The sequence below is a fragment of the Sinocyclocheilus anshuiensis genome, unplaced genomic scaffold (genome assembly GCF_001515605.1).
Source record: "Sinocyclocheilus anshuiensis isolate Anshui unplaced genomic scaffold, SAMN03320099.WGS_v1.1 scaffold1455, whole genome shotgun sequence".
NCBI lineage: Eukaryota > Metazoa > Chordata > Actinopteri > Cypriniformes > Cyprinidae > Sinocyclocheilus > Sinocyclocheilus anshuiensis.
The window spans coordinates 1,273,250-1,287,482 of record NW_015541012.1 but is presented as its reverse complement, the minus strand read 5'-3'; the positions used below and the strand labels follow the sequence as shown (position 1 = coordinate 1,287,482).

Below are 14,233 nucleotides of genomic sequence, written 5' to 3'. Positions count from 1 at the left end.
TATATATATATATATATATATATATATATATACTGTATATTAGGGATGGGTCACGATTTTCGAATATTCGATTAATTGATTTATTCATAGAATATCGAATAGGTTGTGTTTATTATTGTCTAAAAACATTCCCCATGTTTTCGGTGCTAATGCGGTGGTGACGCGTAAGCAGAGGGTAGCGATGCCAGTAACGCACCTAAAGGCTGTCAAAGGGGCCGTTCACATATCGCGTCTTTTGAGCACTCAAGTTCGTTATTTCAAATGTAGACGTGCGGCAGGCGCGCTCATAATGGAAGCGACTTTTTCTCATAATGGAATACTGGAATCGACTCATAATCGACTCATCGCTCATTTTTCCAGGCGCGTCCGCGCCACATCGAGATAAAAACATTTCAACTTTTCAGAATGCCACAAGCGCACCGTGGGTCATGTGACAAAAACCAACCAATCCGCTTCATCCTTTCCCGTAACAACATTGAAAGCTCAGCCAAGATGAAGGAACAGCTGATCATAGCTGTACAGGGATAGCCATTTTTAAATAAATTTAGTAGCAGAGCTACTGCAAGCGATTTTTAGTGCTGCAAATCCATTTATCCTTTGCTGAAACTTCCACGTCTTCATGGAGAGCGCAGGTCATGGTTGCTTAGCAACGGCAGACGCCTCCGGAGCTCAAGCGCCCGAACCCTTTGGAAAAAAGCAGAAAGCGGCGTGCCTAGCGTTTTCCATGTGTTTTTAGGCGCGACGTGAACGGCCCCAAAGACAACAGAAGAACACATCGTCTCACGCGCACACTGTAGACTTGCAACTAAGAACGATGTCAAATAAGAGTTCTGTGCGGACCACAAATATCCCCGGCTGGGTTAGAGGTGTGCTGAATCCATACTGGGAAAGGCACAGAAAACGAATAACATGTTCTACAGAGCCACTAAAGGGACACATGGTTAGTCGCATGCTAGCAGTCTGTTACATTACAGTAAATGCAATTTCACTTACCAGCAACAGAGTGGAGAGATGACTGAGGACGATGGCGAATGATTTGCAGATCCTGAGCACCACTGACACATATCTAATCTTGTAAAATGTGTGGTAAGTACTGCCGCTCCATAGTATAATGTGATAGCGAATCTCGAAAATGAAAGGTCGCGCGCGTGCATTCAAAAGCGGTTTCAATGCCCCGCATATTAATAACGGCTCACTGATGCCCGCAGTTAATATACAGTATAATTACCCAACGATAGAATTGCGAGAGAAAGTATTGGAATATATATTTTTGAGCAGTTTAATACCTTATGAACAGTTGATTTATGCTAATCGACAGACTGCTATGTTAATAAGTGCCGTCATTCTGTTATGTTTATTATATTAATATGTTTCAGCATGTTTCACTTTATGGCGTTAAGACGGTTTGTTATCATACAGCTTAAAAGTGTGAATGGTCTCTCTCTCTCTATGTCCGGTTCGCGAACGAATCGTTCGATTTAACCAGTTCTTCTTAGTGAACCGGTTGAACCAGTTCACTGAATCGTTTGAAATGGTTCGCATCTGCAGTAAGCATTAATCCACAAATTACTTAAGTTATTCACTTTTTTTAACGTGGCTGACACTCCCTCTGAGTTGAAATAAACCAATATCCCGGAGTAATTCATTTACTCAAACAGTACACTGACTGAACTGCTGTGAAGAGAGAACTGAAGATGAACACGAGCAGAGCAGCATGTGTGCAGCGAGCCGGATAACGAACGTACACGGCCACTGCTGAAGCGGTTCTCGTTCTCGAGTCAAGAACCGGTTGTATCGGTTTTGGGATCACCGGTACACTCAACCGAGAACCGTTTCTTTCGGACACTACGATTTGAGAACCGCTGAGCTGATTCTCGTTCTCGAGTCAAGAACGGGTTGCATCGGTTTTCGGATCACCAGTACACTGAACCGAGAACCGTTTCTTTCGGACACGTCCGATTTGAGAACCGATGAGCTGATGATACTGTGCATGCGTGTAATTTTTCAAGAGGACGAAAAGCATGTGATCCACGTATTTTGTTAAACATCAGAAAGTGTGATAATATAAATATATATTATTTTACTTATTTTTTTTTTTTAGTTTTTGAACTTTGTTCAGTTGAAGATTCTGTTAGGTTGACACGTCCGATTTGAGAACCGATGAGCTGATGCTACTGCGCATGCGTGATTCAGCGTGAAGCTACCGAACAGATTGCCTACTATGACTGACACAGCTCGTCTGAACCGAACTGGTTCTTTTGGACAACTGATTCTGTGCTAATGTTATGAGCGCAGGTAAAACGAAGACTTGAATGAAGGGCAGTCTGGTGAAACGTAAGTGTATTTAATAACAAATAAATCGCAATGGATTATGTATAGTACGGGACGATAGACTTGATATCATTACGTCATCGTGAATGACGTCATTACGTTAGGGCGTAAAAGAACCGATGAACCGGTTTTTTGAACCGGTTCATTGAAACGAACTGTCTGAAAGAACCGGTTCACGGAAAAGAACCGGACTTCCCATCACTATAACGTTAGCCTAATACATGCGTGCCTGCATGCATGCGGGGAAGGGGTGCGATTTTCGAATATTAATCGAATAATTACACTGTAAAAAATTAATCATGGGTCTTGTAATTTTCATTAAAAAAATTAAGGTGATAATTAAAAATATTGTGTATATTTCATTAAAAAAATTGTGATTCATTGTTGTATAGAAAATATTGAGGACTTTTTACTAATAAAACCAAGAGATGTGTTTTCCTCATTTTTTTAAAGGAAACTTAAGCAATTTTGGGGCTTGAATTGAGGAACTGATTAAACTAAAAAAATTAAGGAAAGAAGGCTACCTATTTATTTTAAGAGAATTAGCTCAATTTTGCAGTTTTATTTTAGAGGTGATTGTTAGTTCCCAGCATGCTTTGCATATGGCTGGATATAGAGAGTACATTTTTTTAATTAAATGCTATTTTATGTGTTTTTGAGTGAAGGGAAACATCTATTAAAGGGGTCCTATTATGCTCTTTTACAAAGTCTTGATTTTGTTTTGGGGGTGTACTAGAACATGCTCTCATGCTTGGTGGTTCGAAAAACTCATTATTTTTCTCCCCAGCCTGGCACAAACGGCTCGATTAGGTCCGGCTTTGATGAAGGTCCGCCTTCCGAAAAACAAAATGTGTTGTGATTGGTTAGCTGTCCCAGTGCGTTGTGATTGGCGAACAGCTTAGACAGTGTTTCAGTACTGCCACGCCCCTTGCTCCGTCTTTCAACAAAAGCTTTTGGCGAATCCGGCACTGTACTCCCTCGTGTTGTGGAAGCTGTCTTGCATATGGCTGGATATGGAGAGTAAATATTGAAATTAAGTGCTATTTTATGTGTTTTTGAGTGAATGGAAACATCTGTTAATGTTTAATGTTCAGTTATGTTTGACATTTGAAAGAGTTTCTGTTACGTTGAAGTTTCTGTCGTTACCATTGTGCAGAAGAGTAGAGTTTATGGTTATGGATATGAGGCATTATTTGCCTTGTTCAGTGAGATTTGCTAGTGCTAGTGCAGTACTTTCCAGTATTTATCAAGTATTTTACTACTTGAGCTGTCTGGCTGTATACAGCCTTTTAAATGTACAAAATAACTCAAAGCCAAAATGTCAAACAGTCCTTACTCAAAATCACAGACTTTTGAGAATCAACTTAAAATAAATGAGCACATTTCACTAATTATATTAAATTCACTGTGTCATAGATTAATTAATGTAGGAGATTTCACATTATTTATTCAGGTAGATTCCATAAAAAAAAATGGAAAAACTGCTCAAAAATATTATGTGTAATATTGTTACCATCATTTTTTTAAGTAAATAGCTTGTTCCATTTTTTACAGTGTACCAGCAATTATCGAATATTACTTTTGCTTGAAATGCCCATCCCTTATATATATATATATATATATATATATATATATAAAATTCATCACAGTCATTAAAAATGGGGTGTATATCGACTAAATGCATACTGAATTACACACTTCGTGTAGTCAGCCTGTGTTTAAAACTTTCAATCAGAGCACTGTGATTCTTAGTCCAGCTGATAAAATGACTTTCAAAGAGAAAATGAACACAAGTCCCATTTTTATAGGCTGGGAAGTGAGTTTTTGCTCTGACATCTTTAGACAGAGAAATGTGTGTAGGGGCAAGCTGTTGGTCAGTGTCAACCCCCTTTTTTTTTTTTTTTAAGGAACAAGTCAAATTCTCAGAAGTGTTTGTCAGTGAGAGGAAGTGCCAGTTTTGCCTGAGGACAGTGCCATGAACACATGGATAAAGTCATTTAAAACTACTACTTAAAAATAATACTGTCATCCTAAACTAGAATATTGTCATCTGCTCATTTGGTGTATAGGTTATATCAAATGAGCACATGACAGTATTATTTCTCAGAAGTACTTTTAAAGGAATTAATTCATGTGTAATATATATATATACTGGCCTTTTGTCTCCATTGATAAACTGTGTCTGTGATTGTACCAGTCCTGTGGTTTTGGTTGAGCTTTAGGAAAGGAAATAAGATTGACGTGTGTTTTAAATTTGTCAGTATATGTCACTGCACTTCTCAGTTGTGAGGTGTGGCTTCACATCGGCATCTTGGCATTGAATGAAACGCCTGTTTTACTAATTGTACCGACATTATGTGATGTTTATACAGTATACAGAGATCTGAGTTCATTTAGTTTGGTGGTGTCACTGGCATACAGAGTGACTCACCACTCCATCCACAATGCACTCTGTCTCTCTGTGACTCAGACTGTCTTCATCTCTTAAATGGATATTAGAGGTCATCACATAAGGGACTATGAGTATCTCTACTGGCAGATGTTATCTGTATATTCATGCTACTAAATTCACAGTGTGAATGGTGTTTGAAAAAATGCTTTTTCTTTTTTTTTTTTTATATAGCCATGGTCATCACTGCTCAGAAACTGGAACAGCCTGGCAGTGACACATCCGGGCTACATGGCCTTTCTCACCTATGATGAAGTCAAAGCTCGTCTGCAAAAATTCATCCACAAGCCTGGCAGGTAATACACACACCGCACACGTCACTGTAAAGGGGTAGTTCACAGTTCAAAAATTGGATAATGACTTGTTGTTCCAAACCTAAATTACTTTTTCTTTGAAACAACAAAAAAGCTATGATTTTTATTTTATTTTATAATTTTTTATTATAAATATTTTTCTTACATTTTTATTATTTATTATTATTACTTTTTTTCTAGTCATTTTATCTATCCATCAGTCCAAATATTGATCAATTACTTTTCTTCATTAAAGCAACACAAAAGTTATTTTTTATTTTATTTTATTTTAATAAGGTCATTGGATTGAAATAACAAGCAGAATTTAATTTTTTGGGTCAGCTATCTATTTAGTCCCAGTACTCAAAGATTTTGGTGTCTTGGGCTTCAGCCATTCAGCCAAGTCTTTTTCATTCAGATGTGTTCATGGCATCAGCCTTGTTACAGCAACATTATCTGCGACATAAATAGTGACAGGAATTACATGGGACAATGCATCGTTAGCTTCTTGAATCCCTACTCTGAGTGGCCCCAAGGACAGCATGGTACCTCCCATCAATAGATGTATTGTAAAAGTACCATGATGTCACAAGTGCTCTCAATTCAAAGAAAAGCAATCACATGACCACCCCTAATGCACTGAGACGCATTTCTCAGTGATGGCTTGATCTGACACTGTTAGATTGTCCTGTTCATTTTGTCTCATGTCATAAGTATTTGTTGTAACAGTCATGTTTTCTCTTGGTTACAGCTATATCTTCAGGCTTAGCTGTACGCGGCTCGGCCAGTGGGCAATTGGTTATGTCACAGCCGATGGGAATATCTTGCAGACCATTCCACATAACAAACCTCTCTTCCAGGCCCTCATCGATGGCTTTAGGGAAGGATTGTAAGTCAACACAGCGTCTCCGTCTAAAACTCACACACAGAACATCTATTAAAACATTTAGATGTGTAATAAAGCATCAGGTGTCACGCTTCACCTCCCTCGGATTTTCAGTGTGTCTTACAGACTGTTTATTCCCATTTAGCTACCTTTTCCCCGATGGCCGCACACAGAACCCTGACCTCACAGGGCTGTGTGAGCCCTCACCTCAAGACCATATCAAAGTCACACAGGTCTATTTTTGTTTTTTATTATCTCAGTCAGACACCTAAATCCATCTTGTGTCTTGGATAATCTGTGTAACTCTCTTTTTTTCATCGCTTACAGGAGCAATATGAGCTCTACTGTGAGATGGGCTCTACTTTCCAGCTGTGTAAGATCTGTGCTGAGAATGACAAGGATGTGAAGATCGAGCCCTGCGGCCATCTCATGTGCACTTCCTGTCTCACAGCCTGGCAGGTAAACCTGAAGAACCTTCAGCTGTCCATTAGTCTGGATACACGTGCATGTGTTTTCCTCACTCTTGATTTCTTTTCTCGCTCTTTCAGGAGTCAGAAGGCCAGGGCTGCCCGTTCTGTCGCTGTGAAATTAAGGGCACCGAGCCCATCGTCGTTGACCCCTTTGATCCCAAGGACCCCAATAGTGGAGGCTCCTATGGAGGCTGCAGGAGCATGTTTGGGGCTGAGGGAGCCCCTTCGCCCAGCTACGATGATGACGATGATGATCACTTTGAGGACTCTCCTTTCATGATTAGCAAGCTGGTTGGTGCTAAAGTGAGAACAACTTTTATCTCATTATGAGGTTAAGGACCATTCTGCTTTGCTAAACCTGCAAAAAGGTGTCAACTACTACACCTCAACCTGTTTTTGAACAGCATTGATTTAGCTGTCACCTGCCTCAGTAAATATAATTTTTTTACTGTGTTCGAGGCTCCTGTTTTGAAGTTTAACATAGGAATTCCTACAAATCCAAACCAAATAACTTTCCCCGCAGACATCTCAGTATTACTCAGCTCCAGATTGTGGTAAAGGCTCCGAAATGTTGGTATAGATGTATGCTGAATGGTTTGGCTTGTTTCAGGTGGAGAGGCCACCCTCACCGATGTCAGTTGCCCCTCAGCCCGTCGTTCCCCCAGTACCTCCTCGGCTGGATCTGCTTCCTCTCAGACCCACCAACCCTCCTGGGGCCTCTAGTCCAGGCGCCACATCCAAGGTAAATGCACTAGCATGGAATGTTCCGCCAAGTTTTTCACCCTCAGTACCTCAGTTTGGAATGTATTAAGCATTCTTTTTAAACACTTCAGAAGAAAATTTTAGAGTTAGAATTAGCAGAGTGCTGCTTGATGTTCAGTTCATAATATCTGGTTTATTCAACCCATTGCCAGGCCCCATCCCATCACAAGGACAAGCCGTTACCGCTTCCCCCGTCCCTAAGGGACCTGCCTCCTCCTCCTCCCCCAGACCGACCACACCCAACCGGATCAGACAACCGGCTCCCGAGACGCCCTCTTCCCAGTACGCCCGGAGAACCTCCTCGGGACAAACTGCCTCCTGCCCCTCCTAACCGCAACATGCCGGACTGGAACTCCCGGCCCATACCCAAAGCCCCATCACAGCCACCAGCAAGCGGAGACTCCCGTGGGTCTCGAGAACTCTCAAACAGACACTCCCTGCCTCTCCAACTGCCCTCCACTCTCGATGCCAGAGCAGAAGGACCGAGAAACAACGGTCCTCCCAGCCTCGACCACCAGCTGGTGAGGACGCACATGCCATATTTACACATTGACAGAAACCTAATCTGAACTTTTATATAACCTTCATTTGCTTCATGTGCAGAGTTTCGGGTTATCCAATCCTGGGTCAGATTACGACAGCCCGAAAGTAAAGCCATCTGCCTCGGCTAATGCCATCTATTCCTTGGCAGTCAGGTAGGTGCCCTAGAGCCAACATAAAGACTAGGGCAGCACGAAAGACTGCGTATTGAAATAAAACCGAAATCGCACTATGGCTTAATGCAATAGTTAATCGCTTAGTGCTGCTTTCAGAGTGAAGCGCGGCACTATGTTCATTTACACGTGTGAAACAAGCTGCTCTGAGAAGCTGAAACAGTATCATGAGCTGTTTGTGTATAAATGAACACAGTGCCAAGTTTAATTCTGAAACTGATTTAAAAAATGTGGACTATGAAAAAAGAGATTCTGAGCTCTGTTCACTTCATGGTTTGAGTTTGTTCTTGTAAAAACCCATGTACACTCAGCCATTCTCAAATTAATTTTTTTCCCCAAATCATTCAACCCTAAAAGGATGGTTTGCACTCAAAAAGTTGAAGATGAAGTCTTTTGAGCTTTTATTTATTTATTTTTTCCTGTGCAGATACACTCCCCAACAAAATCACCATTCTAGAATTAATTATTTCCATATATATATATATATATATATATATATATATATATATAAAGTGGACAGAACCCAAATATCGCAATGTCTGACGATTTTGTTTGTTGCGATATCATGTAGTAATCTATAATAAAAACACCCCCTCACTTCCTACAACACTCAGCCATTCTCAAATTAATTTTTTTCCCCAAATCATTCAACCCTAAAAGGATGGTTTGCACTCAAAAAGTTGAAGATGAAGTCTTTTGAGCTTTTATTTATTTATTTTTTCCTGTGCAGATACACTCCCCAACAAAATCACCATTCTAGAATTAATTATTTCCATATATATATATATATATATATATATATATATATATATAAAGTGGACAGAACCCAAATATCGCAATGTCTGACGATTTTGTTTGTTGCGATATCATGTAGTAATCTATAATAAAAACACCCCCTCACTTCCTACACTCACTCTGAACCTGTCAGTAAAGCGAGCAGCAGCGAGCAGTGTGATGACTCTTTCTCCTGTGCTGACAGGCCTCTCCCAGCAGTCAAAGCTCAGAACGAGGAGGACGCCTGTGAAAACGATGAGGAGTCTGAGTATATGACTCCATCCTCTCTGCCAGTGTTGCCCTCTGCTGCAGGGGAAGCTGTGCCTAGACCACCTCCTCCACTTTCTCTCAGTCCCAGGTAACCTTGTTTTTGCAGCCACGGAGGTGCAAAACTCCAAGAGACACTCTGAATAGACTAGACATAGACATCAGATCTCTTTCAGTGTACTGACAGTCACTGTTTACATCTCTAGGGGTATGCTCAATGAAATGGAGCCAGAAAGCCCACAGATGTACGAAGCCATGTACAACATCCAAGCCCAGGCCCTTACTGCCTCTGGACCACATCAGGCCAGAGACTCGGGTACTGTGATATTTAAAGCTCTTCATCTTCATATAGGTAGCCTGCTAGTATATTCTAAACTGTGTAATATTGTATTTCTTTCATTGTTTAGATTATTCTGAATTGCCTCCTTTGACCTGCTCTAATGGCCCGAGGGATCCTGTTGGTGCATGTGGTGTGGAGGAAGAGGAGAACAGCTATGACTATCCCAAGCTCCATATACCCACCAACCTCGCCCGACGCACGCTTTCAGATGTTAACCCTACATCTTCAGCCTTCAGCCGCCTTTCCATAGACAGCGAGCTCGGAGCGGCAGCAAGTAAGTCATACCGAGTGTTATTTTAGTATTATTTGTACTATTATTTATTATTTTTATATATTTTTTATTTATACGTTTTTTATAATACAAAATAACTAGTATATAATAGTTTTATATAAATTCATATACTAGTTTTTATAGTATTTTGTATTAGCTTTTATCTTTATATTTTCAGTTTTCATTTTTATTTTAGTTAAAATTTTAGTAAATTTGTAATGTTCTATTGTCATTTTTATTAGTTTTTACTTTTTATAAATATTGACGTATTTTTAATTTTTTTTTACTGAAACTATTAAAGTTAGTTATTTTAGTACTTCGACTTATTTCGATTAGTTGCAGAGGCAACATTTCTAATTTTTCAGTTTTTCATGTAATATAGTCATCTAATATTTATATTTTATCTAACTCATCAACAGCTTCAAGCACTCAAGCATCTTTTAATATAAAAAGATTTTTTAGATGAGGAAACAGTCAGTTAAGTGTGTCCAATCTTTTGATTTCTATTGTAGTCAGCATTTTAAGATATATTTACAGAGCAAATATAGCACTTGCATTTCCTTTTTCCACCTATATTTATTTTAGATCAAATTTCAACCCCATGAGAGTGTCATGGCTTCCTTATTTTAGAACAGCAACTGCAGTATGATCACTATCTCAGACTTCAGTGTCTATATATTGACAATTTTTATTCTACATTGTGTCTTCAGCAGTCATGGACCCCACTGAAGCCCCCGAGCGGCCTCCTAAGCCTCTTCCCCGTCGCATCAACTCAGAACGCAGGCCCAGCCCGGTTCCCCCCGGAGCGAGCCCAGGGCCCAGCCAGCAGATCAGCAGCGAGATCGAGCACCTCTTGAGCCAAGGCTACTCCCATCAGGACATCCAAAAAGCCCTTATGATTGCACAGAACAATATTGAGATGGCCAAGAACATCCTGAGGGAGTTTGTGTCCATCCCTTCAGCTGCACATATCTTAACATAGCGAAACTTCTCCGAGCATCCAGTCGCAGCCTGGCCACGCTCGTCTCGCATTCGTCTCAGACTCCAGAAGAAAGGAGCGCGAACTTGCGCTCTAGTGATGGCGAGAGACACTTTCTCCGTAACACTTCTCGGATTCTCTGTCCTCCTTCGTACGCGCGGAAGAACGAGGGGTTCGTTGCGCTGCTTCTTCAGCCTGAAGGCAACGCATGTCCCCTAAGGACAAAAACAAAAAAGACAAAAACATGTATGTGTTTATATTTGATTTAATATATAAATCAGAAATTTGAGTATAGTTAATATATACACATGTATGTTGGAGAGGTTCAGCTGCAGAGATCAGGGTGTGTGAAGTATTAGGCCTCAGAGTTCGGATAGCTAAAGGGAGTTAAACAGGAGACTGCAGCCGAGCATTTTCTGGCGTGAAAAATGGCCTTTACTTGTGTTGCTTCGGTACATTTTGTTTTCAAGTGTGTGATTTTCATTTTTCGTCTGTCTAGTAGCATACCGTACATGTCGGTCCCCACAGCGTAGTCACCTGTTTCAAAAATACCGCTCAGCCCAAAGCAACCTGTTCTCCGCTTGACCTTGACCTCCAGGGTACTGTGGGAATTTTATGTTTTAAGCGCATAGTGGTGGCTGGCATCGGAAATGGGCTCTCCGTCAGCCTTGTTAAATCTGTGTAGCATTACTGTAACTGTACTGTACCATGAATTCACTTCCAAAATGTTTAAGGACAGCCAGTCCTTCAGATTCCCTGTAGGAACATGCTGATGAAGGGTACACGCATCTGATGTCAGGGGACATGTAATTTGTTTTCTCTAATCTGAATGTGTCATTAATATGGTGGTCTCCGACTTTTGTGAAGTAGTGTGTTTACTAAAGGTAGTGTTCTCTAACAGATACAGGGCAAAAGGTTGGACATGAAGTGAAACTGCTTAGTAAAAAAAAAAAAAAAAAAAAAAAAAAGTATTCGCTTAAAAGGGTCCAAGGCCTGGCCAAGTTTCTGCATTCGGTGGGGACTGAAATCACTCTTGGGGAGGTTCGGACTCTTGTATGAAGCTGTTCATCTTAGAAACCATTTCATTTGATCACCTTAATATATTGTTGTTATTAATGTTTTTTTTTTTTTTGATTTATTGTTATTAATACAGAAGTGCTTTACTGCTGCTATTATTGTTAGTGCTAAACAATTAAGCCTTAAATGTACATTTGTGAATACTGTTTTTAACCCATTTTAAAGTGACAGTATCAGTTGTGTGTAATTTGGTGATGTAGCATACTTGAAATCAGAAGCAACTTGTGCAAGGTGTGAGCCCAGCTGATTTGTTCTGCGGGTGTGTGTGTGTGTGTGTGTGTGTGTGTGCGCACATGGGATGTTTTGTTTTCATCCAGGTACGTTGCGGTTTGCTTGAAATACATACGTTTGCGTTTATCGAAATGGTGACATGCGTCACGGGGCTCATCGCAGAAGGCTTTATTTCTGTGTTTAGCCTGTCACCAATTGGATCAATCTTTCAGTGGCAGCCCTGTTCAAGCCATGATCGCAGTGCCCATAGTCCGCCTGCTGTTAGGGAGAAGGTTCTCTTCCCAATCTCCCCTTTGTTCTCAGGAATACCGTACATTTCAACAGAATCTACATTAGTGACTCCATACTTTAAACCAGTGCAAGACTGTCTCATTTTCAGGGTGAACACAATGCTTTGACTACTTTAAAGTCGCTCTCAATGACATCAGCAACAAATTCATTAATTCTGTTTCTTAAAGGGACAGTTCACAAAAAAAAAAACTAAATTGTGTCATTATTTACTCGCCCTCATGTCATTCCAAACCTGCAAGTTTTTTGTTTTTTTTGTCCATACAGTGAATATCAATGGGGTCCAAAACGAAATTGGTCCTTACTGACTTCCATTGTATGCATAGAATTTGTGATTCACAAAAGAAAGTTAGTCATAAAGCTTTGGAACGACGAGTTAATAAGTTAATAAATGATGCCGTTTTCATTTTTGGGTGAACTATGCCTTTAATATTTCCAGTTATTGTTTGTTATTGCACCAGCACATTTGAATGCACTAGTAATACATTAAAGTGAGTTTGAGTCTCTCATGTGGGACTCGAGGACTCGTGATTGATGTCGCAGACATCAAAACTGGCCCAATTTTAATCCCTACTAGCCTCTAGTGTTCTTGAGTATGTTTCACTGGAGTTGCAGGTACTTCCACGTCTCAATCTTGTAGGTACACGTGCAACCTTGAGAGCTTATGATCAGGCAAGCTGTTAATTTGAAGTTGTAGGCTGTTAACTCTTGATTTGTAGATTCTGTTGCCTTGAAGCAAATGATGGTTTAGTACTGATTTTTTTTTTTTTTTTTTTTTACTGCACCATATGAAGTCTAGAGATTAGAAGGTGAAACTTTTTTTTTTAATCATTTCATTTTACTGTACTACTATTTCTTGATGATGGTATGTGTACAATATTTGGCACAGTGTACCAATTAGTGCTATGATACTGTCACTTTAAAATCAAGCGTGTAAAATTACTTATACATAGAATACGTGGAAATGGCAATGTTTTATTTCATTTTTGCATTCCTGTACATGTCAGAAATTTATTTTTGTTTACTGATGTGACTATTACTGTGAGCAGTGCCATATGTTTAGATATGACCGTAATTTTGTTCTGCTACCCGGAAAAAAAGGCCTTGTTTAGTGTAAAGAGTGAATGATTTCCCTCATTAATTTTTTGAAAACGTTTCCATTGTCGCTCAACGCTTCTTTGGCATCATAGTGAATATCTGTCCGTTTACTGGAATGTCTCGAATCAAACCACAAGAGGGAGCTCGCTCCTCATTTTGCCATAACTAGCATTTCAGGGTTTCTTTCTTTTGTGCTAATTCTCATATCACTTTGGGAGTATGCACAACGCTATACTGTTAATTAAAACAATAGAACAAACATCATGGCCACAGTGTTTGTCTTAAGGCTTCAAATGTCTGTTTTGTTTTGTTTTTTCAGTAAAACGACACGCATACACTAACTCAGTGTTTCCCAACCGGGGTGCCGTCTGTCGAGAGCAGGGGTGCCGTGTAAAAAATCCTTTTTTAATATTTTTAATTTGCTAAAATGTTCAAAAAAAGCATCTATTATATAATATCCATTTCTGATGTCGCCAATAATTAGAGATGCACCGACATTTCGGCTGCCGAAAATGAGTTCACCGCTCAGGTTTCACTTTCACGTGGTGTGACGCTCTGCGTATTATCCCTCTCTATGCGTGTGCGCTCCGCTCAGTCGCTCCACTCCTATACCGTTCATGCTCAAAAATTGAGCCGACAGGAAACATCGATGTAGTACAGTATTGTTTCTGTTTGCAATAGCCCTACTGTGCTGTAACATGGTGTGGTATATGGGCAACTCTGGTAACGCTGCCCTCTCATTCATTGATCTGCTAACCGCTATGTTATGCTTGCGTGTTCTGATAATAATAGCTTTCTAGGACTAAACATTGTTTGGATAATTGGTAAAAGAAAAAGAAAAAGAAAAAAAGTTAAATATCTTAACCCTACTGTTAGACCTACCTGAAAAACTAAAAATCAATTTATTTAATTCGAAGGCCTGTCATTATTTTTTATTTGTGCTATCATTATTAATTTCTTTATTTGTTCTTATTTTATTACTGACTGCTTACTTGTCATTTTTT

The 14,233-nt window shown here is 39.8% G+C and overlaps 1 protein-coding gene and 1 long non-coding RNA gene across 3 annotated transcripts in view; one reads left to right on the top strand and one right to left on the bottom strand.

The window, feature by feature from the left end:
- Positions 1-12,344, top strand: part of LOC107690460 (E3 ubiquitin-protein ligase CBL-like) — a 45,437-nt gene extending 33,093 nt beyond the window's left edge. The window contains exons 5-16 of one of the 2 annotated variants that reach the window (XM_016488817.1): positions 4,955-5,076; positions 5,825-5,962; positions 6,105-6,192; positions 6,287-6,418; positions 6,508-6,732; positions 7,040-7,171; positions 7,344-7,712; positions 7,795-7,886; positions 8,884-9,036; positions 9,152-9,261; positions 9,353-9,559; positions 10,270-12,344. In XM_016488817.1, coding sequence (XP_016344303.1) covers positions 4,955-5,076; positions 5,825-5,962; positions 6,105-6,192; positions 6,287-6,418; positions 6,508-6,732; positions 7,040-7,171; positions 7,344-7,712; positions 7,795-7,886; positions 8,884-9,036; positions 9,152-9,261; positions 9,353-9,559; positions 10,270-10,538 — 2,037 coding nt within the window. In that variant the 3' untranslated portion in view covers positions 10,539-12,344. Of the gene's footprint in view, positions 1-4,954; positions 5,077-5,824; positions 5,963-6,104; positions 6,193-6,286; positions 6,419-6,507; positions 6,733-7,039; positions 7,172-7,343; positions 7,713-7,794; positions 7,887-8,883; positions 9,037-9,151; positions 9,262-9,352; positions 9,560-10,266 lie in introns of both variants that reach the window. The other variant, XM_016488816.1, reaches the window with a different exon arrangement.
- LOC107690461 (uncharacterized) overlaps positions 1-14,233 on the bottom strand; it is a 19,020-nt gene that overhangs the window by 3,218 nt on the left and 1,569 nt on the right. Inside the window, exons 2-3 of the long non-coding RNA XR_001634441.1 lie at positions 13,341-13,348; positions 11,302-11,304 (exon numbers count right to left, since the gene is read on the bottom strand). This is a non-coding gene — a long non-coding RNA (uncharacterized LOC107690461). The remainder of the gene's footprint in view (positions 1-11,301; positions 11,305-13,340; positions 13,349-14,233) is intronic.